Below are 27,056 nucleotides of genomic sequence, written 5' to 3'. Positions count from 1 at the left end.
GTAAAACAACAAGTCTGTTTTCATTTCTCTTGAGTTTAATAGTAAAACAACAAGTCTGTTTTCATTTCTCTTGAGTTTAATAGTAAAACAACAAGTCTGTTTTCATTTCTCTTGAGTTTAATAGTAAAACAACAAGTCTGTTTTCATTTCTCTTGAGTTTAATAGTAAAACAACAAGTCTGTTTTCATTTCTCTTGAGTTTAATAGTAAAACAACAAGTCTGTTTTCATTTCTCTTGAGTTTAATAGTAAAACAACAAGTCTGTTTTCATTTCTCTTGAGTTTAATAGTAAAACAACAAGTCTGTTTTCATTTCTCTTGAGTTTAATAGTAAAACAACAAGTCTGTTTTCATTTCTCTTGAGTTTAATAGTAAAACAACAAGTCTGTTTTCATTTCTCTTGAGTTTAATAGTAAAACAACAAGTCTGTTTTCATTTCTCTTGAGTTTAATAGTAAAACAACAAGTCTGTTTTCATTTCTCTTGAGTTTAATAGTAAAACAACAAGTCTGTTTTCATTTCTCTTGAGTTTAATAGTGAAACAACAAGTCTGTTTTCATTTCTCTTGAGTTTAATAGTAAAACAACAAGTCTGTTTTCATTTCTCTTGAGTTTAATAGTTAAACAACAAGTCTGTTTTCATTTCTCTTGAGTTTAATAGTAAAACAACAAGTCTGTTTTCATTTCTCTTGAGTTTAATAGTAAAACAACAAGTCTGTTTTCATTTCTCTTGAGTTTAATAGTAAAACAACAAGTCTGTTTTCATTTCTCTTGAGTTTAATAGTAAAACAACAAGTCTGTTTTCATTTCTCTTGAGTTTAATAGTTAAACAACAAGTCTGTTTTCATTTCTCTTGAGTTTAATAGTAAAACAACAAGTCTGTTTTCATTTCTCTTGAGTTTAATAGTTAAACAACAAGTCTGTTTTCATTTCTCTTGAGTTTAATAGTAAAACAACAAGTCTGTTTTCATTTCTCTTGAGTTTAATAGTAAAACAACAAGTCTGTTTTCATTTCTCTTGAGTTTAATAGTTAAACAACAAGTCTGTTTTCATTTCTCTTGAGTTTAATAGTTAAACAACAAGTCTGTTTTCATTTCTCTTGAGTTTAATAGTAAACAACAAACAACAAGTCTGTTTTCAGTCTGTTTTCATTTCTCTTGAGTTTAATAGTAAAACAACAAGTCTGTTTTCATTTCTCTTGAGTTTAATAGTAAAACAACAAGTCTGTTTTCATTTCTCTTGAGTTTAATAGTAAAACAACAAGTCTGTTTTCATTTCTCTTGAGTTTAATAGTAAAACAACAAGTCTGTTTTCATTTCTCTTGAGTTTAATAGTAAAACAACAAGTCTGTTTTCATTTCTCTTGAGTTTAATAGTAAAACAACAAGTCTGTTTTCATTTCTCTTGAGTTTAATAGTTAAACAACAAGTCTGTTTTCATTTCTCTTGAGTTTAATAGTAAAACAACAAGTCTGTTTTCATTTCTCTTGAGTTTAATAGTAAAACAACAAGTCTGTTTTCATTTCTCTTGAGTTTAATAGTAAAACAACAAGTCTGTTTTCATTTCTCTTGAGTTTAATAGTAAAACAACAAGTCTGTTTTCATTTCTCTTGAGTTTAATAGTAAAACAACAAGTCTGTTTTCATTTCTCTTGAGTTTAATAGTAAAACAACAAGTCTGTTTTCATTTCTCTTGAGTTTAATAGTAAAACAACAAGTCTGTTTTCATTTCTCTTGAGTTTAATAGTAAAACAACAAGTCTGTTTTCATTTCTCTTGAGTTTAATAGTAAAACAACAAGTCTGTTTTCATTTCTCTTGAGTTTAATAGTAAAACAACAAGTCTGTTTTCATTTCTCTTGAGTTTAATAGTAAAACAACAAGTCTGTTTTCATTTCTCTTGAGTTTAATAGTGAAACAACAAGTCTGTTTTCATTTCTCTTGAGTTTAATAGTAAAACAACAAGTCTGTTTTCATTTCTCTTGAGTTTAATAGTGAAACAACAAGTCTGTTTTCATTTCTCTTGAGTTTAATAGTGAAACAACAAGTCTGTTTTCATTTCTCTTGAGTTTAATAGTAAAACAACAAGTCTGTTTTCATTTCTCTTGAGTTTAATAGTAAAACAACAAGTCTGTTTTCATTTCTCTTGAGTTTAATAGTAAAACAACAAGTCTGTTTTCATTTCTCTTGAGTTTAATAGTAAAACAACAAGTCTGTTTTCATTTCTCTTGAGTTTAATAGTAAAACAACAAGTCTGTTTTCATTTCTCTTGAGTTTAATAGTAAAACAACAAGTCTGTTTTCATTTCTCTTGAGTTTAATAGTAAAACAACAAGTCTGTTTTCATTTCTCTTGAGTTTAATAGTAAAACAACAAGTCTGTTTTCATTTCTCTTGAGTTTAATAGTTAAACAACAAGTCTGTTTTCATTTCTCTTGAGTTTAATAGTAAAACAACAAGTCTGTTTTCATTTCTCTTGAGTTTAATAGTAAAACAACAAGTCTGTTTTCATTTCTCTTGAGTTTAATAGTAAAACAACAAGTCTGTTTTCATTTCTCTTGAGTTTAATAGTAAAACAACAAGTCTGTTTTCATTTCTCTTGAGTTTAATAGTAAAACAACAAGTCTGTTTTCATTTCTCTTGAGTTTAATAGTAAAACAACAAGTCTGTTTTCATTTCTCTTGAGTTTAATAGTAAAACAACAAGTCTGTTTTCATTTCTCTTGAGTTTAATAGTAAAACAACAAGTCTGTTTTCATTTCTCTTGAGTTTAATAGTAAAACAACAAGTCTGTTTTCATTTCTCTTGAGTTTAATAGTAAAACAACAAGTCTGTTTTCATTTCTCTTGAGTTTAATAGTAAAACAACAAGTCTGTTTTCATTTCTCTTGAGTTTAATAGTAAAACAACAAGTCTGTTTTCATTTCTCTTGAGTTTAATAGTAAAACAACAAGTCTGTTTTCATTTCTCTTGAGTTTAATAGTAAAACAACAAGTCTGTTTTCATTTCTCTTGAGTTTAATAGTGAAACAACAAGTCTGTTTTCATTTCTCTTGAGTTTAATAGTAAAACAACAAGTCTGTTTTCATTTCTCTTGAGTTTAATAGTTAAACAACAAGTCTGTTTTCATTTCTCTTGAGTTTAATAGTAAAACAACAAGTCTGTTTTCATTTCTCTTGAGTTTAGTGTTTTCATTTCTCTTGAGTTTAATAGTAAAACAACAAGTCTGTTTTCATTTCTCTTGAGTTTAATAGTAAAACAACAAGTCTGTTTTCATTTCTCTTGAGTTTAATAGTAAAACAACAAGTCTGTTTTCATTTCTCTTGAGTTTAATAGTAAAACAACAAGTCTGTTTTCATTTCTCTTGAGTTTAATAGTAAAACAACAAGTCTGTTTTCATTTCTCTTGAGTTTAATAGTTAAACAACAAGTCTGTTTTCATTTCTCTTGAGTTTAATAGTAAAACAACAAGTCTGTTTTCATTTCTCTTGAGTTTAATAGTAGTTAAACAACAAGTCTGTTTTCATTTCTCTTGAGTTTAATAGTAAAACAACAAGTCTGTTTTCATTTCTCTTGAGTTTAATAGTAAAACAACAAGTCTGTTTTCATTTCTCTTGAGTTTAATAGTAAAACAACAAGTCTGTTTTCATTTCTCTTGAGTTTAATAGTAAAACAACAAGTCTGTTTTCATTTCTCTTGAGTTTAATAGTAAAACAACAAGTCTGTTTTCATTTCTCTTGAGTTTAATAGTAAAACAACAAGTCTGTTTTCATTTCTCTTGAGTTTAATAGTAAAACAACAAGTCTGTTTTCATTTCTCTTGAGTTTAATAGTAAAACAACAAGTCTGTTTTCATTTCTCTTGAGTTTAATAGTAAAACAACAAGTCTGTTTTCATTTCTCTTGAGTTTAATTAAAACAACAAGTCTGTTTTCATTTCTCTTGAGTTTAATAGTGAAACAACAAGTCTGTTTTCATTTCTCTTGAGTTTAATAGTAAAACAACAAGTCTGTTTTCATTTCTCTTGAGTTTAATAAAACAACAAGTCTGTTTTCATTTCTCTTGAGTTTAATAGTAAAACAACAAGTCTGTTTTCATTTCTCTTGAGTTTAATAGTAAAACAACAAGTCTGTTTTCATTTCTCTTGAGTTTAATAGTAAAACAACAAGTCTGTTTTCATTTCTCTTGAGTTTAATAGTAAAACAACAAGTCTGTTTTCATTTCTCTTGAGTTTAATAGTAAAACAACAAGTCTGTTTTCATTTCTCTTGAGTTTAATAGTTAAACAACAAGTCTGTTTTCATTTCTCTTGAGTTTAATAGTAAAACAACAAGTCTGTTTTCATTTCTCTTGAGTTTAATAGTTAAACAACAAGTCTGTTTTCATTTCTCTTGAGTTTAATAGTAAAACAACAAGTCTGTCTGTTTTCATTTCTCTTGAGTTTAATAGTAAAACAACAAGTCTGTTTTCATTTCTCTTGAGTTTAATAGTAAAACAACAAGTCTGTTTTCATTTCTCTTGAGTTTAATAAAACAACAAGTCTGTTTTCATTTCTCTTGAGTTTAATAGTAAAACAACAAGTCTGTTTTCATTTCTCTTGAGTTTAATAGTAAAACAACAAGTCTGTTTTCATTTCTCTTGAGTTTAATAGTAAAACAACAAGTCTGTTTTCATTTCTCTTGAGTTTAATAGTAAAACAACAAGTCTGTTTTCATTTCTCTTGAGTTTAATAGTAAAACAACAAGTCTGTTTTCATTTCTCTTGAGTTTAATAGTAAAACAACAAGTCTGTTTTCATTTCTCTTGAGTTTAATAGTAAAACAACAAGTCTGTTTTCATTTCTCTTGAGTTTAATAGTAAAACAACAAGTCTGTTTTCATTTCTCTTGAGTTTAATAGTAAAACAACAAGTCTGTTTTCATTTCTCTTGAGTTTAATAGTAAAACAACAAGTCTGTTTTCATTTCTCTTGAGTTTAATAGTAAAACAACAAGTCTGTTTTCATTTCTCTTGAGTTTAATAGTAAAACAACAAGTCTGTTTTCATTTCTCTTGAGTTTAATAGTTAAACAACAAGTCTGTTTTCATTTCTCTTGAGTTTAATAGTAAAACAACAAGTCTGTTTTCATTTCTCTTGAGTTTAATAGTAAAACAACAAGTCTGTTTTCATTTCTCTTGAGTTTAATAGTAAAACAACAAGTCTGTTTTCATTTCTCTTGAGTTTAATAGTAAAACAACAAGTCTGTTTTCATTTCTCTTGAGTTTAATAGTAAAACAACAAGTCTGTTTTCATTTCTCTTGAGTTTAATAGTAAAACAACAAGTCTGTTTTCATTTCTCTTGAGTTTAATAGTAAAACAACAAGTCTGTTTTCATTTCTCTTGAGTTTAATAGTAAAACAACAAGTCTGTTTTCATTTCTCTTGAGTTTAATAGTAAAACAACAAGTCTGTTTTCATTTCTCTTGAGTTTAATAGTAAAACAACAAGTCTGTTTTCATTTCTCTTGAGTTTAATAGTAAAACAACAAGTCTGTTTTCATTTCTCTTGAGTTTAATAGTAAAACAACAAGTCTGTTTTCATTTCTCTTGAGTTTAATAGTAAAACAACAAGTCTGTTTTCATTTCTCTTGAGTTTAATAGTAAAACAACAAGTCTGTTTTCATTTCTCTTGAGTTTAATAGTAAAACAACAAGTCTGTTTTCATTTCTCTTGAGTTTAATAGTAAAACAACAAGTCTGTTTTCATTTCTCTTGAGTTTAATAGTAAAACAACAAGTCTGTTTTCATTTCTCTTGAGTTTAATAGTAAAACAACAAGTCTGTTTTCATTTCTCTTGAGTTTAATAGTAAAACAACAAGTCTGTTTTCATTTCTCTTGAGTTTAATAGTAAAACAACAAGTCTGTTTTCATTTCTCTTGAGTTTAATAGTAAAACAACAAGTCTGTTTTCATTTCTCTTGAGTTTAATAGTAAAACAACAAGTCTGTTTTCATTTCTCTTGAGTTTAATAGTAAAACAACAAGTCTGTTTTCATTTCTCTTGAGTTTAATAGTAAAACAACAAGTCTGTTTTCATTTCTCTTGAGTTTAATAGTAAAACAACAAGTCTGTTTTCATTTCTCTTGAGTTTAATAGTAAAACAACAAGTCTGTTTTCATTTCTCTTGAGTTTAATAGTAAAACAACAAGTCTGTTTTCATTTCTCTTGAGTTTAATAGTAAAACAACAAGTCTGTTTTCATTTCTCTTGAGTTTAATAGTAAAACAACAAGTCTGTTTTCATTTCTCTTGAGTTTAATAGTAAAACAACAAGTCTGTTTTCATTTCTCTTGAGTTTAATAGTAAAACAACAAGTCTGTTTTCATTTCTCTTGAGTTTAATAGTAAAACAACAAGTCTGTTTTCATTTCTCTTGAGTTTAATAGTAAAACAACAAGTCTGTTTTCATTTCTCTTGAGTTTAATAGTAAAACAACAAGTCTGTTTTCATTTCTCTTGAGTTTAATAGTAAAACAACAAGTCTGTTTTCATTTCTCTTGAGTTTAATAGTAAAACAACAAGTCTGTTTTCATTTCTCTTGAGTTTAATAGTAAAACAACAAGTCTGTTTTCATTTCTCTTGAGTTTAATAGTAAAACAACAAGTCTGTTTTCATTTCTCTTGAGTTTAATAGTAAAACAACAAGTCTGTTTTCATTTCTCTTGAGTTTAATAGTAAAACAACAAGTCTGTTTTCATTTCTCTTGAGTTTAATAGTAAAACAACAAGTCTGTTTTCATTTCTCTTGAGTTTAATAGTAAAACAACAAGTCTGTTTTCATTTCTCTTGAGTTTAATAGTAAAACAACAAGTCTGTTTTCATTTCTCTTGAGTTTAATAGTAAAACAACAAGTCTGTTTTCATTTCTCTTGAGTTTAATAGTAAAACAACAAGTCTGTTTTCATTTCTCTTGAGTTTAATAGTAAAACAACAAGTCTGTTTTCATTTCTCTTGAGTTTAATAGTAAAACAACAAGTCTGTTTTCATTTCTCTTGAGTTTAATAGTAAAACAACAAGTCTGTTTTCATTTCTCTTGAGTTTAATAGTAAAACAACAAGTCTGTTTTCATTTCTCTTGAGTTTAATAGTAAAACAACAAGTCTGTTTTCATTTCTCTTGAGTTTAATAGTAAAACAACAAGTCTGTTTTCATTTCTCTTGAGTTTAATAGTAAAACAACAAGTCTGTTTTCATTTCTCTTGAGTTTAATAGTAAAACAACAAGTCTGTTTTCATTTCTCTTGAGTTTAATAGTAAAACAACAAGTCTGTTTTCATTTCTCTTGAGTTTAATAGTAAAACAACAAGTCTGTTTTCATTTCTCTTGAGTTTAATAGTAAAACAACAAGTCTGTTTTCATTTCTCTTGAGTTTAATAGTAAAACAACAAGTCTGTTTTCATTTCTCTTGAGTTTAATAGTAAAACAACAAGTCTGTTTTCATTTCTCTTGAGTTTAATAGTAAAACAACAAGTCTGTTTTCATTTCTCTTGAGTTTAATAGTAAAACAACAAGTCTGTTTTCATTTCTCTTGAGTTTAATAGTAAAACAACAAGTCTGTTTTCATTTCTCTTGAGTTTAATAGTAAAACAACAAGTCTGTTTTCATTTCTCTTGAGTTTAATAGTAAAACAACAAATTTCTCTTGAGTTTAATAGTAAAACAACAAGTCTGTCTGTTTTAGTAAAACAACAAGTCTGTTTTCATTTCTCTTGAGTTTAATAGTAAAACAACAAGTCTGTTTTCATTTCTCTTGAGTTTAATAGTAAAACAACAAGTCTGTTTTCATTTCTCTTGAGTTTAATAGTAAAACAACAAGTCTGTTTTCATTTCTCTTGAGTTTAATAGTAAAACAACAAGTCTGTTTTCATTTCTCTTGAGTTTAATAGTAAAACAACAAGTCTGTTTTCATTTCTCTTGAGTTTAATAGTAAAACAACAAGTCTGTTTTCATTTCTCTTGAGTTTAATAGTAAAACAACAAGTCTGTTTTCATTTCTCTTGAGTTTAATAGTAAAACAACAAGTCTGTTTTCATTTCTCTTGAGTTTAATAGTAAAACAACAAGTCTGTTTTCATTTCTCTTGAGTTTAATAGTAAAACAACAAGTCTGTTTTCATTTCTCTTGAGTTTAATAGTAAAACAACAAGTCTGTTTTCATTTCTCTTGAGTTTAATAGTAAAACAACAAGTCTGTTTTCATTTCTCTTGAGTTTAATAGTAAAACAACAAGTCTGTTTTCATTTCTCTTGAGTTTAATAGTTAAACAACAAGTCTGTTTTCATTTCTCTTGAGTTTAATAGTTAAACAAGTCTGTTTTCATTTCTCTTGAGTTTAATAGTAAAACAACAAGTCTGTTTTCATTTCTCTTGAGTTTAATAGTAAAACAACAAGTCTGTTTTCATTTCTCTTGAGTTTAATAGTAAAACAACAAGTCTGTTTTCATTTCTCTTGAGTTTAATAGTAAAACAACAAGTCTGTTTTCATTTCTCTTGAGTTTAATAGTAAAACAACAAGTCTGTTTTCATTTCTCTTGAGTTTAATAGTAAAACAACAAGTCTGTTTTCATTTCTCTTGAGTTTAATAGTAAAACAACAAGTCTGTTTTCATTTCTCTTGAGTTTAATAGTAAAACAACAAGTCTGTTTTCATTTCTCTTGAGTTTAATAGTTAAACAACAAGTCTGTTTTCATTTCTCTTGAGTTTAATAGTAAAACAACAAGTCTGTTTTCATTTCTCTTGAGTTTAATAGTAAAACAACAAGTCTGTTTTCATTTCTCTTGAGTTTAATAGTAAAACAACAAGTCTGTTTTCATTTCTCTTGAGTTTAATAGTAAAACAACAAGTCTGTTTTCATTTCTCTTGAGTTTAATAGTAAAACAACAAGTCTGTTTTCATTTCTCTTGAGTTTAATAGTAAAACAACAAGTCTGTTTTCATTTCTCTTGAGTAGGCTCTAGAAAAGTAGGTGGTGTTTGAATTTACAATCTCTCTCAACCCTCCCACTTTTCCCACTACAGTTCATATACAGGTTCTGTAACCAATGTAAGCCAAGTCTTCCTACTTTCCTCAGAGAAAACTGCTTGATTCTGGCCCTTATAGGCTACCGTACAAAAGATATGACCCAGAATACCGGAGCTTCATTTCTATTGGTGCATTGCCAGGATGTATTTTATTCTCATGAAGCATACGGTGGTCAATTGTAAAACTTGGTTACTTGCGGAAACTGCTTGACTCCGGCCCTGATAGGCTACCGTACGGACTGGACCGTTAAACACATGAAAAAGCTACACCATGTTACCTCACCAGCTAGTTCTAGCTAACGACCTGGTGGGCACGTTCAGCAGGACGCAACGTTTTGGAACATTCAGATAGAAAATACTATGTGGAGCAAATTTGCCTCTCTGACATGTTGAAATAAGGAATAACGTCGGCTCTATTCGATGAATTTATATCTGCAACGTTCGAGAAAGCTTTTCAGCTTAATGTAGCCGTGGTAACATTACCGGTAGCCTATTGAACGTAACCGTGGTAACATTACCGTTAGTTTACTGAACGTAGCCGTGGTAACATTACCGGTAGCCTACTGAACGTAACCGTGGTAACATTACCAGTAGCCTACTGAACGTAGCCGTGGTAACATTACCGGTAGCCTACTGAACGTAGCCGTGGTAACATTACCAGTAGCCTACTGAACGTAGCCGTTCAGTAGGAGCAATAATGGAGATCCAGAAAACCAAAACATGAGATACAGCGAGATGGGAGACGTAGCAGTGAGATGCAGCCTGCAGTCTACTACAGTGAGATACAGCCTACAGCCTACTACAGTGAGATACAGCCTACAGTCTACTACAGTGAGATACAGCCTACTACAGTGAGATACAGTCTACTACAGTGAGATGCAGCCTACTACAGTGAGATACAGTCTACTACAGTGAGATACAGTCTACCACAGTGAGATGCAGCCTACTACAGTGAGATGCAGTCTACTACAGTGAGATACAATATACTACAGTGAGATACAGTCTACTACAGTGAGATACAGTCTACTACAGTGAGATACAGCCTACTACAGTGAGATGCATTCTACAGTCTACTACAGTGAGATGCAGTCTACAGTCTACTACAGTGAGATGCAGTCTACTACAGTGAGATGCAGTCTACTACAGTGAGATGCAGTCTACTACAGTGAGATACAGTCTACTACAGTGAGATACAGTCTACAGTCTACTACAGTGAGATGCAGTCTACTACAGTGAGATGCAGTCTACTACAGTGAGATGCAGTCTACTACAGTGAGATACGGTCTACTACAGTGAGATACAGTCTACAGTCTACTACAGTGAGATGCAGTCTACAGCCTACTACAGTGAGATACAGTCTACTACAGTGAGATGTAGTCTACTACAGTGAGATACAGTCTACTACAGTGAGATACAGTCTACAGTCTACTACAGTGAGATGCAGCCTACAGCCTACTACAGTGAGATACAGTCTACAGTCTACTACAGTGAGATACAGTCAACTACAGTGAGATACAGTCTACAGTCTACTACAGTGAGATGCAGCCTACTACAGTGAGATGCAGTCTACTACAGTGAGATGTAGTCTACAGTCTACTACAGTGAGATGCAGTCTACTGCAGTGAGATGCAGTCTACAGTCTACTGCAGTGAGATACAGTCTACTACAGTGAGATGCAGTCTACTGCAGTGAGATACAGTCTACTACAGTGAGATACAGTCTACTACAGTGAGATGCAGTCTACAATAGTGAGATACAGTCTACTACAGTGAGATGCAGCCTACAGCCTACTACAGTGAGATACAGTCTACAGTCTACTACAGTGAGATACAGTCTACTACAGTGAGATACAGTCTACAGTCTACTACAGTGAGATACAGTCTACTACAGTGAGATACAGTCTACAGTCTACTACAGTGAGATACAGCCTACAGCCTACTACAGTGAGATGCAGTCTACTGCAGTGAGATGCAGTCTACTACAGTGAGATACAGTCTACTACAGTGAGATGCAGTCTACTACAGTGAGATGCAGTCTACTACAGTGAGATACAGTCTACTACAGTGAGATGCAGTCTACTGCAGTGAGATGCAGTCTACAGTCTACTGCAGTGAGATACAGTCTACTACAGTGAGATGCAGTCTACTGCAGTGAGATACAATCTACTACAGTGAGATACAGTCTACTACAGTGAGACGCAGTCTACAATAGTGAGATACAGTCTACTACAGTGAGATGCAGCCTACAGCCTACTACAGTGAGATACAGTCTACAGTCTACTACAGTGAGATACAGTCTACTACAGTGAGATACAGTCTACAGTCTACTACAGTGAGATACAGTCTACTACAGTGAGATACAGTCTACAGTCTACTACAGTGAGATACAGCCTACAGCCTACTACAGTGAGATGCAGTCTACTGCAGTGAGATGCAGTCTACTACAGTGAGATACAGTCTACTACAGTGAGATGCAGTCTACTACAGTGAGATGCAGTCTACTACAGTGAGATACAGTCTACTACAGTGAGATGCAGTCTACTACAGTGAGATGCAGTCTACTACAGTGAGATACAGTCTACTACAGTGAGATACAGTCTACAGTCTACTACAGTGAGATACAGTCTACAGTCTACTACAGTGAGATACAGTCTACTACAGTGAGATGCAGTCTACTACAGTGAGATGCAGTCTACAGTCTACTACAGTGAGATACAGTCTACAGCCTACTACAGTGAGATGCAGTCTACTACAGTGAGATGCAGTCTACTACAGTGAGATACAGTCTACAGTCTACTACAGTGAGATGCAGTCTACAGTCTTCTACAGTGAAATACAGTCTACTACATTGAGATGCAGCCTACAGTCTACTACAGTGATGCACCCTACAGTGGGTTAACTGTCTTGTTTAGGGACAGATGACAGACTTTTACCTTGTCAGCTCGATCCAGCAACCTTTCGGTTACTGGTCCAACACTCTAAACACTAGGCTACCTGCTGCCCCAACAGACAGAGAGGTCTGGGCCGCAAAATTATTTGATAGCCACAGGTCTGTACGAGAAGGCAGGGGGAGGATGCTTTGGGAATATCTTACTCTCCTACATCCATCTCGACTCCACCTCGATTCAAACTCGACTCCGAACTACGCAGTAGTTCTCCAGCTCTCGTCAACCCGGGAAAATGGTCCATATTCATGGTGGAATCCACAGCAGCTACTGTAGAGGACTCTAGTCTCCTGGTTCATATTCATGGTAGAATCCACAGCGGCTACTGTAGAGGACTCTAGTCTCCTGGTTCATATTCATGGTAGAATCCACAGCGGCTACTGTAGAGGACTCTAGTCTCCTGGTTCATATTCATGGTAGAATCCACAGCAGCTACTGTAGAGGACTCTAGTCTCCTGGTTCATATTCATGGTAGAATCCACAGCAGCTACTGTAGAGGACTCTAGTCTCCTGGTTCATATTTATAGTAGAATCCACAGCAGCTACTGGAGAGGACTCTAGTCTCGTCGAGCAGCAGTGACGGTCCCCAGTGTTGGCATCAAAAACAGCATTCAGCTTGTAAAGTCCTCCTTGTTAAGAGTGAGACGCTCTTTTCAGTGGTTTTCTCTTTAAACAGCACAGCGTTGAGATGTGTATACTTATTACAGGGGTCGCTGGTCTCACATTTGAGTGTGACCATTATTTTTGTTTTTTTTGTATTTTGTTGTTGTTGTTCAGTTTACGCACTCCAGGAGTGGCAGAAGTGACCGATGCATTCAGTGTGTTCTTCTCGTTACCTTGGTGACGGGTTCAACCCTTTGGTGTGTTATCAGGGTGTGTACAGCTGGCGTATAGACCTGTCCAAAGCAGAGAAGTACTGGGACGGATGGTTCAGAGGGATCTCTAATCTGTTCCTGGGATGTAACCTACCCAAACTACTCCTGTTAGCAGGTATGTCACAATACAGTCTAATCCATCCTTACTTTACCCCAGATACATGACACTACAGTCTAATCTATCCTTACTTTACCCCAGATACATGACACTACAGTCTAATCTATCCTTACTTTACCCCAGATACATGACACTACAGTCTAATCCATCCTTACTTTACCCCAGATACATGACACTACATGACACTACAGTCTAATCCATCCTTACTTTACCCCAGATACATGACACTACAGTCTAATCTATCCTTACTTTACCCAGATACATGACACTACAGTCTAATCTATCCTTACTTTACCCAGATACATGACACTACATGACACTACAGTCTAATCTATCCTTACTTTACCCAGATACATGACACTACAGTCTAATCCATCCTTACTTTACCCCAGATACATGACACTACAGTCTAATCCAACCTTACTTTACTCCAGATACATGACACTACAGTCTAATCTATACTTACTTTACCCAGATACATGACACTACAGTCTAATCTATCCTTACTTTACCCCAGATACATGACACTACAGTCTAATCCGTCTTTAACTTACCCCAGATACATGACACTACAGTCTAATCTATCCTTACTTTACCCCAGATACATGACACTACAGTCTAATCCATCCTTACTTTACCCCAGAAACATGACACTACAGTCTAATCTATCCTTACTTTACCCCAGATACATGACACTACAGTCTAATCTATCCTTACTTTACCCCAGATACATGACACTACAGTCTAATCTATCCTTACTTTACCCCAGATACATGACACTACAGTCTAATCCAGCCTTACTTTACCCCAGATACATGACACTACAGTCTAATCTATCCTTACTTTACCCCAGATACATGACACTACAGTCTAATCTATCCTTACTTTACCCCAGATACATGACACTACATCACACTACAGTCTAATCCATCCTTAATTTACCCCAGATACATGACACTACAGTCTAATCCATCCTTACTTTACCCCAGATACATGACACTACAGTCTAATCTATCCTTACTTTACCCAGATACATGACACTACAGTCTAATCCAACCTTACTTTACCCCAGATACAAGACACTACAGTCTAATCTATCCTTACTTTACCCAGATACATGACACTACAGTCTAATCCAACCTTACTTTACCCCAGATACATGACACTACAGTCTAATCCATCCTTACTTTACCCCAGATACATGACACTACAGTCTAATCTATCCTTACTTTACCCCAGATACATGACACTACAGTCTAATCCATCCTTACTTTACCCCAGATACATGACACTACAGTCTAATCTATCCTTACTTTACCCCAGATACATGACACTACAGTCTAATCTATCCTTACTTTACCCCAGATACATGACACTACATGACACTACAGTCTAATCCAGCCTTACTTTACCCCAGATACATGACACTACAGTCTAATCTATCCTTACTTTACCCCAGATACATGACACTACAGTCTAATCCATCCTTACTTTACCCCAGATACATGACACTACAGTCTAATCTATACTTACTTTACCCCAGATACATGACACTACAGTCTAATCTATCCTTACTTTACCCCAGATACATGACACTACAGTCTAATCTATCCTTACTTTACCCCAGATACATGACACTACATGACACTACAGTCTAATCCAACCTTACTTTACCCCAGATACATGACACTACAGTCTAAACCATCCCTTACTTTACCCCAGATACATGACACTACAGTCTAATCTATCCTTACTTTACCCCAGATACATGACACTACATGACACTACAGTCTAATCTATCCTTACTTTACCCCAGATACATGACACTACAGTCTAATCTATCCTTACTTTACCCCAGATACATGACACTACAGTCTAATCTATCCTTACTTTACCCCAGATACATGACACTACAGTCTAATCTATCCTTACTTTACCCAGATACATGACACTACAGTCTAATCTATCATTACTTTACCCCAGATACATGACACTACAGTCTAATCTATCCTTACTTTACCCCAGATACATGACACTACATGACACTACAGTCTAATCTATCCTTACTTTACCCCAGATACATGACACTACAGTCTAATCCATCCTTACTCTACCCCAGATACATGACACTACAGTCTAATCTATCCTTACTTTACCCCAGATACATGACACTACAGTCTAATCCATCCTTACTTTAACCCCCAAATACATGACACTACAGTCTAATCCATCCTTACTTTACCCCAGATACATGACACTACAGTCTAATCTATCCTTACTTTACCAAGATACATGACACTACATGACACTACAGTCTAATCCATCCTTACTTTACCCCAGATACATGACACTACAGTCTAATCTATCCTTACTTTACCCCAGATACATGACACTACAGTCTAATCTATCCTTACTTTACCCCAGATACATGACACTACAGTCTAATCCTTCCCTTACTTTACCCCAGATACATGACACTACATGACACTACAGTCTAATCCAACCTTACTTTACCCCAGATACATGACACTACAGTCTAATCCATCCCTTACTTTACCCCAGATACATGACACTACAGTCTAATCCATCCTTACTTTACCCCAGATACATGACACTACAGTCTAATCTATCCTTACTTTACCCAGATACATGACACTACAGTCTAATCCATCCTTACTTTACCCCAGATACATGACACTACAGTCTAATCTATCCTTACTTTACCCCAGATACATGACACTACAGTCTAATCCGTCCTTACTTTACCCCAGATACATGACACTACAGTCTAATCGATCCTTACTTTACCCCAGATACATGACACTACATGACACTACAGTCGAATCCTTCCTTACTTTACCCAGATACATGACACTACAGTCTAATCTATCCTTACTTTACCCCAGATACATGACACTACAGTCTAATCTATCCTTACTTTACCCCAGATACATGACACTACAGTCTAATCTATCCTTACTTTACCCCAGATACATGACACTACAGTCTAATCCAACCTTACTTTACCCCAGATACATGACACTACAGTCTAATCCATCCTTACTTTACCCCAGATACATACACTGACACTACACTACAGTCTAATCCATCCTTACTTTACCCAGATACATGACACTACAGTCTAATCTATCCTTACTTTACCCCAGATACATGACACTACAGTCTAATCTATCCTTACTTTACCCAGATACATGACACTACAGTCTAATCTATACTTACTTTACGCAGATACATGACACTACAGTCTAATCTATCCTTACTTTACCCCAGATACATGACACTACATGACACTACAGTCTAATCTATCCTTACTTTACCCCAGATACATGACACTACATGACACTACAGTCTAATCCTTCCTTACTTTACCCAGATACATGACACTACAGTCTAATCTATCCTTACTTTACCCCAGATACATGACACTACAGTCTAATCTATCCTTACTTTACCCCAGATACATGACACTACAGTCTAATCTATCCTTACTTTACCCCAGATACATGACACTACAGTCTAATACCCCAGATACATGACACCTTACTTTACCCCAGATACATGACACTACAGTCTAATCTATCCTTACTTTACCCCAGATACATGACACTACAGTCTAATCTATCCATGACACTACAGTCTAATCTTACTTACCCAGATACATGACACTACAGTCTAATCTATCCTTACTTTACCCCAGATACATGACACTACAGTCTAATCTATCCTTACTTTACCCAGATACATGACACTACAGTCTAATCTATCCTTACTTTACCCCAGATACATGACACTACAGTCTAATCCATCCTTACTTTACCCCAGATACATGACTCTACAGTCTAATCTATCCTTACTTTACCCCAGATACATGACACTACAGTCTAATCGATCCTTACTTTACCCCAGATACATGACACTACAGTCTAATCTATCCTTACTTTACCCCAGATACATGACACTACAGTCTAATCTATCCTTACTTTACCCCAGATACATGACACTACATGACACTACAGTCTAATCCATCCTTACTTTACCCCAGATACATGACACTACAGTCTAATCGATCCTTACTTTACCCCAGATACATGACACTACGGTCTAATCTATCCTTACTTTACCCCAGATACATGACACAACAGTCTAATCTATCCTTACTTTACCCAGATACATGACACTACAGTCTAATCCATCCTTACTTTACCCCAGATACATGACACTACAGTCTAATCTATCCTTACTTTACCCAGATACATGACACTACAGTCTAATCTATCCTTACTCTACCCCAGATACATGACACTACAGTCTAATCTATCCTTACTTTACCCCAGATACATGACACTACAGTCTAATCCAACCTTACTTTACCCCAGATACATGACACTACAGTCTAATCTATCCTTACTTTACCCCAGATACATGACACTACAGTCTAATCCAACCTTACTTTACCCCAGATACATGACACTACAGTCTAATCTATCCTTACTTTACCCCAGATACATGACACTACAGTCTAATCTATCCTTACTTTACCCCAGATACATGACACTACAGTCTAATCTATCCTTACTTTACCCCAGATACATGACACTACAGTCTAATCTATCCTTACTCTACCCCAGATACATGACACTACAGTCTAATCTATCCTTACTTTACCCCAGATACATGACACTACAGTCTAATCTGTCCTTACTTTACCCCAGATACATGACACTACAGTCTAATCTATCCTTACTTTACCCCAGATACATGACACTACAGTCTAATCTATCCTTACTCTACCCCAGATACATGACACTACAGTCTAATCTATCCTTACTTTACCCCAGATACATGACACTACAGTCTAATCTATCCTTACTCTACCCCAGATACATGACACTACAGTCTAATCTATCCTTACTTTACCCCAGATACATGACACTACAGTCTAATCTATCCTTACTTTACCCCAGATACATGACACTACAGTCTAATCTGTCCTTACTTTACCCCAGATACATGACACTACAGTCTAATCTATCCTTACTTTACCCCAGATACATGACACTACAGTCTAATCTATCCTTACTCTACCCCAGATACATGACACTACAGTCTAATCTATCCTTACTTTACCCCAGATACATGACACTACAGTCTAATCTATCCTTACTTTACCCCAGATACATGACACTACAGTCTAATCCAGCCTTACTTTACCCCAGATACATGACACTACAGTCTAATCTATCCTTACTTTACCCCAGGTAACCTGGGTAACCTACTGGGTCCTAATCCATAGGTGGTAATCGTGCCTTTGTCTCCCTGTGTCTCTCGTTTGTTGTCCATTTTGGCTGCACCTTGGCCATACGTCACAGAGCTGTAATCTTGAAACAATAGTGCAACATCTGATTTCCCCAGAGAGTCAGACGAACTGTTGGATACCATTTCTATGTTTCTGTGTCCAGTATGTGTGTGTGTGTGTGTTTCCCTTTAAATGAAACCTGTGAGGTAAAATAATGATGGAGGATGCGTGTTTGTCTCCAGGTGTAGATCGTCTGGACAGGGACCTGACTATAGGCCAAATGCAAGGTAGGTCGGTGTGTGTGTGTGTGTGTGTGTGTGTGTGTGTGTTTAAACTATACTTGAAGACCAGGGGGTTTAGGTTTAGGGTTGGTTTTAGGGTTAGGAGCTAGGGTTAGTTTTAAGGTTAGGAGCTAGGGTTTGTTTTAGGGTTAGGAGCTAGGTTTAGGGTTAGGAGCTAGGGTTAGGTTTAGAGTTAGGAGCTAGGGTTGGGTTTAGGGTTAGGAGCTAGGGTTAGTTTTAGGGTTAGGAGCTAGGGTTTGTTTTAGGGTTAGGAGCTAGGGTTTGTTTTAGGGTTAGGAGCTAGGGTTGGGTTTAGGGTTAGGAGCTAGGGTTTGTTTTAGGGTTAGGAGCTAGGGTTAGGTTTAAGGTTAGAATTAGGGTTAGGAGCTAGGCTTAGGGTTAGGAGCTAGGGTTAGGTTTAGAGTTAGGAGCTAGGGTTGGGTTTAGGGTTAGGAGCTAGGGTTTGTTTTAGGGTTAGGAGCTAGGGTTTGTTTTAGGGTTAGGAGCTAGTGTTGGGTTTAGGGTTAGGAGCTAGGGTTGGGTTTAGGGTTAGGTTTAGGGTTTGTTTTAGGGTTAGGAGCTAGGGTTAGGGTTAGGGATAGGGAAAATAGTGGGACTGAACTGTGTGTTAGCTGTACAAGGTTAGCTGTACAAGACTGTGCGTGATAGAGAAAGCTAGTGTGTGTGTGTGTGTGTGTGTGTGTGTGTGTGTGTGTGTGTGTGAGAAAGAGAGTGGGATGTGTGCGAGATTGACACACACACACACACACTGTTCTCTGACTGAAGACCACCTGTTATATTATTCTCCTCAGGAAAATTCATGATGCAGGTGCTGCCCCCTAGTGGCCACGCAGTGCACGAGGACACACCAGACAAAGTAAGACACACACACACACACGCACGCACGCACACACACACACACACACACACTAACATGCATGTTGTCTCTTGTGCAGGTTGCAGATGCTCTGGCCAGCTTTCTGTTCAGACACAAGTTTGCTGAGGCCAGCAGAGGTCAGCGCACGAGGTGAGACATGCTAACACGCTAACTGACCCTGAACCTATTGTAAACCTATAGAAACACGCTAACTGACCCTGAACCTATTGTAAACCTATAGAAACATGCTAACTGACCCTGAACCTATTGTAAACCTATAGAAACATGCTAACTGACCCTGAACCTATTGTAAACCTATAGAAACATGCTAACTGACCCTGAACCTATTGTAAACCTATAGAAACATGCTAACTGACCCTGAACCTATTGTAAACCTATAGAAACATGCTAACTGACCCTGAACCTATTGTAAACCTATAGAAACATGCTAACTGACCCTGAACCTATTGTAAACCTATAGAAACATGCTAACTGACCCTGAACCTATTGTAAACCTATAGAAACATGCTAACTGACCCTGAACCTATTGTAAACCTATAGAAACATGCTAACTGACCCTGAACCTATTGTAAACCTATAGAAACATGCTAACTGACCCTGAACCTATTGTAAACCCATATAAACATGCTAACATGCTAACTGACCCTGAACCTCTTGTAAACCTACAGAAACATGCTAACATGCTAACTGACCCTGAACCTCTTGTAAACCTACAGAAACATGCTAACATGCTAACTGACCCTGAACCTATTGTAAACCTATGGAAACATGCTAACTCACTCTCTTTCAGCTCCTCCTACCCTTTCACGCGGTGAAGTCAGCAGGCCAACAGAGAACATCCCGTCTTTCTGTGTCCTGAACAACAAATATTTAAATAATTTTCATATTTTACTTTCCAAAAGTTTATGATGTTTTAGTATTCACTTTGGTTACATCATTTTAGCTTCTTAGTCACTTAGAATTCTATCTTTTAGAGTCGTAGTGTAGTTCAGTAAACATATTGCTGTGTTTTTAAGGTACAAGCCCCAGTAGTATGAGCAGCGGGATGGTGTTATGTATGTAGTAAAATGTGTCTAGTTGGACTGTGACTCAAACATGTGTTGGGTAAACAGTTCTCATGGGAGAGGAATGTAACGATCACTAACACACACACACACACACACACACACACACAGGAAAGTAGGCATGCACACACACACACAGGAAAGTAGGCATACACACACACACACACACACACACACACACACTAAGGAAAGTAGGCATGCACACACACACACACACACACACACTAAGGAAAGCAGGCATGCACACACACACACAAGAAAGTAGGCATACACACACACACACACACACACACACTAAGGAAAGTAGGCATGCACACACACACACACACACACACACTAAGGAAAGTAGGCATGCACACACACACACACAAGAAAGTAGGCATACACACACACACACTAAGGAAAGTAGGCATGCACACACACACACACACACACACACACTAAGGAAAGCAGGCATGCACACAAACACACACTAAGGAAAGTAGACATGCACACACACACTAAGGAAAGCAGGCATGCACACAAACACACACTAAGGAAAGTAGACATGCACACACACACTAAGGAAAGCAGGCATGCACACAAACACACACTAAGGAAAGTAGACATGCACACACACACACAGGAAAGTAGGCATGCACACACACACAGGAAAGTAGGCATACACACACAGGAATGTAGGCATACACACACACACACAGGAAAGTAGGCATGCACACACACACTAAGGAAAGTAGGCATACACACACACACAGGAAAGTAGGCATACACACACACACAGGAAAGTAGGCATGCACACACACACTAAGGAAAGTAGGCATACACACACACACACACACACACACACACACACAGGAAAGTAGGCATACACACACACACAGGAAAGTAGGCATGCACACACACACTAAGGAAAGTAGGCATACACACACACACAGGAAAGTAGGCATACACACACACACAGGAAAGTAGGCATGCACACACACACTAAGGAAAGTAGGCATACACACACACACAGGAAAGTAGGCATGCACACACACACTAAGGAAAGTAGGCATACACACACACACACACAGGAAAGTAGGCACACACACACACACACACAGGAAAGTAGGCATACACACACACACAGGAAAGTAGGCATGCACACACACACTAAGGAAAGTAGGCATGCACATACAGTAATATGATACAGGAGGGGAGTGATGATATTTTCATAAAAGCTACATTTCTTGTTGTGTGAAGGAAGCCATGTTTAAAAAGGACGCTAGAAAGACAACAATAACATGTAGTAGCAGGAAAACGGACTAGTTTCTGATAAACATAGTCCTGGAATGTGGACTAGTTTCTGATAAACATAGTCCTGGAATGTGGACTAGTTTCTGATAAACATAGTCCTGAATGTGGACTAGTTTCTGATAAACATAGTCCTGGATGTGGACTAGTGTCTGATAAACATAGTCCTGGATGTGGACTGAATCTGTTTTGGAAACCAGTGTGTTGTAAATAGACACCAGGCTCATATAGTTTGTACTGTCCTTCCATGTTATTCTGTCATGTAATGTCTCTCAAAGGTTTATTCATGATAATCTGTAATGTCTCTCAAGGGTTTATTCATGATAATCTGTAATGTCTCTCTTAAGGGTTTATTCATGATAATCTGTAATGTCTCCCTAAGGGTTTATTCATGATAATCTGTAATGTCTCTCTTAAGGGTTTATTCATGATAATCTGTAATGTCTCCCTAAGGGTTTATTCATGATAATCTGTTAATCTGTAATGTCTCAAAGGGTTTATTCGTGATAATCTGTAATGTCTCCCTAAAGGTTTATTCATGTTAATCTGTAATGTCTCCCTAAGGGTTTATTCATGTTAATCTGTAATGTCTCCCTAAGGGTTTATTCATGATAATCTGTAATGTCTCTCTTAAGGGATTATTCATGATAATCTGTAATGTCTCTCTAAGGGTTTATTCATGTTAATCTGTAATGTCTCTCTTAAGGGATTATTCATGATAATCTGTAATGTCTCTCTAAGGGTTTATTCATGATAATCTGTAATGTCTCTCTAAGGGGTTATTCATGTTAATCTGTAATGTCTCCCTAAGGGTTTATTCATGATAATCTGTAATGTCTCTCTTAAGGGTTTATTCATGATAATCTGTAATGTCTCCCTATGTGTTTTATTCATGTTAATCCGTAATGTCTCTCTAAGGGTTTATTCATGTTAATCTGTAATGTCTCCCTAAGTGTTTTATTCATGTTAATCCGTAATGTCTCTCTAAGGGTTTATTCATGTTAATCTGTAATGTCTCTCTAAGGGTTTATTCATGTTAATCTGTAATGTCTCCCTAAGTGTTTTATTCATGATAATCTGTAATGCCTCTTTAAGGCTTTTATTCATGTTAATCTGTAATGTCTCTCTAAGGGTTTATTCATGTTAATCTGTAATGTCTCTCTAAGGGTTTATTCATGTTAATCTGTAATGTCTCCCTAAGTGTTTTATTCATGATAATCTGTAATGCCTCTTTAAGGCTTTTATTCATGTTAATCTGTAATGTCTCCCTATGTGTTTTATTCATTAAAAGAGAGACGTGAAAAAGAAAACATGCCATACAATTTATTGGAACACAGACAATCAAAAATACCCCACGGCTGTTGTGTATTACATACACTTACCCTGTGTGTGAACACCCACACTACTAATTCTGTATGTTCTGGATGCACCCAAAACACCAACCGTGCCGTTACCATGGTTACAAACACCACGGAAGAGGAGGGGGTCGTAACTAACTCTCAACCGGTCGGATTGCAGAGAGACTTGACGATCCACTTCCCTTTATGTGGACGACTCTAGGGCTGGATACCCAATCCTCTAAATTTCTCTAAACCCCCCCGCCCCCCCCTTGGAAGTGTGCACTTGTTCCCTCTCCCTCATCGATTTGAAAGTAATGGATTCAGGGCAAGAAAAACGTGGTGGAAACGTACCCACTCCTCTCATTGAAAATGACTTCCAACCCAGAATCCTAACGGGAATAGTTGAGGAAAGAGGGAACTATAATCCCCCCTCGGGGCTCCTATAATCTCTCTCATCAGGTCCCCCCCTCGGGGCTCCTATAATCTCTCTCATCAGGTCCCCCCCCTCGGGGCTCCTATAATCTCTCTCATCAGGTCCCCCAATCGGGGCTCCTATAATCTCTCTCATCAGGTCCCCCCTCAGGGCTCCCGGGTGGCACAACGGTCTAAGTCACTGCATCTCAGTGCTAGAGGTTTCACTACAGACCCTGGTTCGAATCCAGGCGGAATCACAACCGGCCGTGGTTGGAAGTCCCATAGACGCTGGGCACACAATTGGCCCAGTGTCGTCCGTCATTGTAAAAAATAAAAAAACATGTATTAACTGACTTGCCAAGTTAAATAAAAGGTCAAACATAAAATGTCTAGGATCAGGTTAACATGTATCAATCCTCTCAGAGTAGGAGTGCTGATCTAGGATCAGGTTAGGCTTCAGCCAACATGTCCTGGGCCTGTATTCAGTTAGTGGCTAGGTTGGCAAAAGCCTAAACTGATCAGCACTCCTACTCTGAGAGACTTTATGACTACTGGCCCTGGTGTACGATTCCAAATCCACGCAGTAGTGAGGATTGTTGTTGACGCTCTGCCTGACAGGTGACCGGCCAAATCCTTTGGGAGTGAAGTCATTTGAATAGCAGGGGGCGGAGAACATAGGAGCTTACGAAGCTGAGCCCAGCTTTTTAGAAAGACATGTCTATGATCTCTCTCTCACTTGACAGGGGGGAGGGGTTGTGTTTGCACGGAGACACATAATTGTCTGTCTCTCTCGTCTCATCGATGATCGCCAGGCACAGGCAAGCTTCATTACCTGTCCTGTCAAAGCCAGAGCCCTTCTGATCTCAGGAGATGTGTCTCAGCGTGTGATTGGCCCCCGGCCTGTGACATGGGCGAGGCTGATTTACAAACTCTCTCAGTCTCACGTCGCAATTGGACGTTGATCCATGTTTTTCAAAATGTCACAATTTTGAAGTTGTTCCAAACATAAAAAAAGTGTTTAAGATAACCATTCAGAGTTAGTGCCTAACCTTTAACCAATCAGAGTTAGTGCCTAACCTTTAACCAATCAGAGTTAGTGCCTAACCCGTTAACCATTCAGAGTTAGTGCCCAACCTTTAACCAATCAGAGTTAGTGCCTAACCTTAACCAATCAGAGTTAGTGCTTTAACCATTCAGAGTTAGTGCCTAACCTTAACCAATCAGAGTTAGTGGCTAAACGTTTATCTTTAAGGTTAGGGCCAAGGTTTGGGATAGACTCAAAATATATATTTTTGAAACAAACATTATTGCTGGATTCAAAAGATGCAACCTTTGGAATCAGAGGCTGCCGTTACCTACCTGAAGGTAACAGCGCTCACTGTTGCCCCTAGTGGTCGGTTCCCACATCGTTTCCCCGACATCCTTAGGCATGGACGGACGTCGAATAATGACTTCTGACCCGGGTGACCTGGCTGTGGTAATACGGCCTAAAAATCATACCTAAAAACATATATTTTTTAAATGTTTTCTTTAAATACACTGTCATTTTAAAAGGTAAAATACAAAAAACAGTCAGCAATAGTCTAATAAGTTCTGGGCTTGTGAAATGATACCTAGGTTAAATATAAACCCTTCCACAACCATAAAACCCACTAATAACTGTACCGTTTTATCTAAATAGTTTAAACCTGTTTTTGTTTTGTTTTGTTGTTGCAATAATCAATGATCTTGAAGGTCTATGAAAATGTCCTTTTTATTAGAAACGTGACCAGTACCATGCATAAAACACACATTCAACGAATAACGACCAACTTCTGGAAGCAGGCGTGATAGAATATTAAATAAACAGGTGTCGTCAACAAAATCTCTCAAACACAAGCCTAGAAATGTAACGTTTATCCAACTTTTAAAAAACAAGTTGCTTGTTCACAAGGTAAAACTGAATTGTTATGAAACTGGACTGTTTGAACAGAACGGTCATGTTGGAAATCAGGTGGCCTTGTTTCTCAGAGTGAGAACGAGTTGACAATTCCTTATAGAATAGAGCTTTATGCTTTAAAAAGTATTGAGAACGAGTTGACAATTCCTTATAGAATAGAGCTTTATGCTTTAAAAAGTAGTGAGAACGAGTTGACAATTCCTTATAGAATAGAGCTTTATGCTTATTGCACATTTTAAACATTTAAACAATAAATAAAAACAATAAAAAGACAAACAGCAAGTAGAATAGTACCTGGCTACCATGAGCGAAGATGCACACAGCAGAAGGAACAAAGAAGACGAGACAAGATGACAAACCTCTCAGGCAAAAAAAAACAACCCCCCCCCCAAAAAAACTGAATATTGTTCCTGTCAATACAGGCATTTGGAATATCACACACAAACAAAAAAAAAAAACATACAATTGAAATGAGCTTGATATAAAAATCGCCCAGCCCCTAGTGTGTGACGACACAGCATCCGAATGGGCCACTGCCAGGGGCACAGAGAGGAGGTACGGGGTACAGCATCCGAATGGGCCACTGGGGAGGTGGGGGATCTCTCTCTGTACATAACCTCAATATGGTTATTCCTCAGGGGAGGATCTCTCTCTGTACATAACCTCAATATGGTTATTCCTCAGGGGAGGATCTCTCTCTGTACATAACCTCAATATGGTTGTTCCTCAGGGGAGGATCTCTCTCTGTACATAACCTCAATATGGTTGTTCCTCAGGGGAGGATCTCTGTCATTTATTTGTGTTTTCACCCCCACACACACACACACCCTAAAGCTGTATGTGTGCTCTTAACAGAACCCGTTGTCATTATACACACAGCCTCTGTAGGGCAGCGGGAAGGTCCCGGTGACTCGGTTCACTTGAGGCATAATAAATATAGAAAACTACTTCCTGCTGTTGCCAAACACTGGACCCTATCAGATCTTTTTCCTTCCTCTCATTGGAAACTACTTCCTGCTGTTGCCAAACACTGGACCCTATCAGATCTTTTTCCTTCCTCTCATTGGAAACTACTTCCTGCTGTTGCCAAACACTGGACCCTATCAGATCTTTTTCCTTCCTCTCATTGGAAACTACTTCCTGCTGTTGCCAAACACTGGACCCTCCTCTCATTGGAAATCTACTTCCTGCTGTTGCCAAACACTGGACCCTATCAGATCTTTTTCCTTCCTCTCATTGGAATCTACTTCCTGCTGTTGCCAAACACTGGACCCTATCAGATCTTTTTCCCTCCTCTCATTGGAAACTACTTCCTGCTGTTGCCAAACACTGGACCCTATCAGATCTTTTTCCCTCCTCTCATTGGAAACTACTTCCTGCTGTTGCCAAACACTGGACCCTATCAGATCTTTTTCCCTCCTCTCATTGGAAACTACTTCCTGCTGTTGCCAAACACTGGACCCTATCAGATCTTTTTCCCTCCTCTCATTGGAAACTACTTCCTGCTGTTGCCAAACACTGGACCCTATCAGATCTTTTTCCCTCCTCTCATTGGAA

The 27,056-nt window shown here is 36.9% G+C and overlaps 2 protein-coding genes across 3 annotated transcripts in view; both read left to right on the top strand.

The window, feature by feature from the left end:
• LOC139417061 (protein phosphatase methylesterase 1-like) overlaps positions 1-20,297 on the top strand; it is a 45,276-nt gene extending 24,979 nt beyond the window's left edge. Inside the window, exons 9-13 of the mRNA XM_071166310.1 lie at positions 12,833-12,950; positions 18,513-18,557; positions 19,364-19,428; positions 19,508-19,578; positions 20,240-20,297. Of these exons, the coding sequence (XP_071022411.1) occupies positions 12,833-12,950; positions 18,513-18,557; positions 19,364-19,428; positions 19,508-19,578; positions 20,240-20,264 (324 nt within the window). The 3' untranslated portion in view covers positions 20,265-20,297. The remainder of the gene's footprint in view (positions 1-12,832; positions 12,951-18,512; positions 18,558-19,363; positions 19,429-19,507; positions 19,579-20,239) is intronic.
• Positions 1-27,056, top strand: part of LOC139415792 (galactose-specific lectin nattectin-like) — a 1,187,935-nt gene that overhangs the window by 439,813 nt on the left and 721,066 nt on the right. The gene's annotated exons all lie outside the window — the stretch shown is intronic.

Source organism: Oncorhynchus clarkii, chromosome 9 (assembly GCF_045791955.1).
Source record: "Oncorhynchus clarkii lewisi isolate Uvic-CL-2024 chromosome 9, UVic_Ocla_1.0, whole genome shotgun sequence".
In the NCBI taxonomy this organism is placed as follows: Eukaryota; Metazoa; Chordata; class Actinopteri; order Salmoniformes; family Salmonidae; genus Oncorhynchus; species Oncorhynchus clarkii.
Note: the sequence above shows the minus strand (reverse complement) of the source record. Positions and strands in the feature narration are given on the sequence as shown.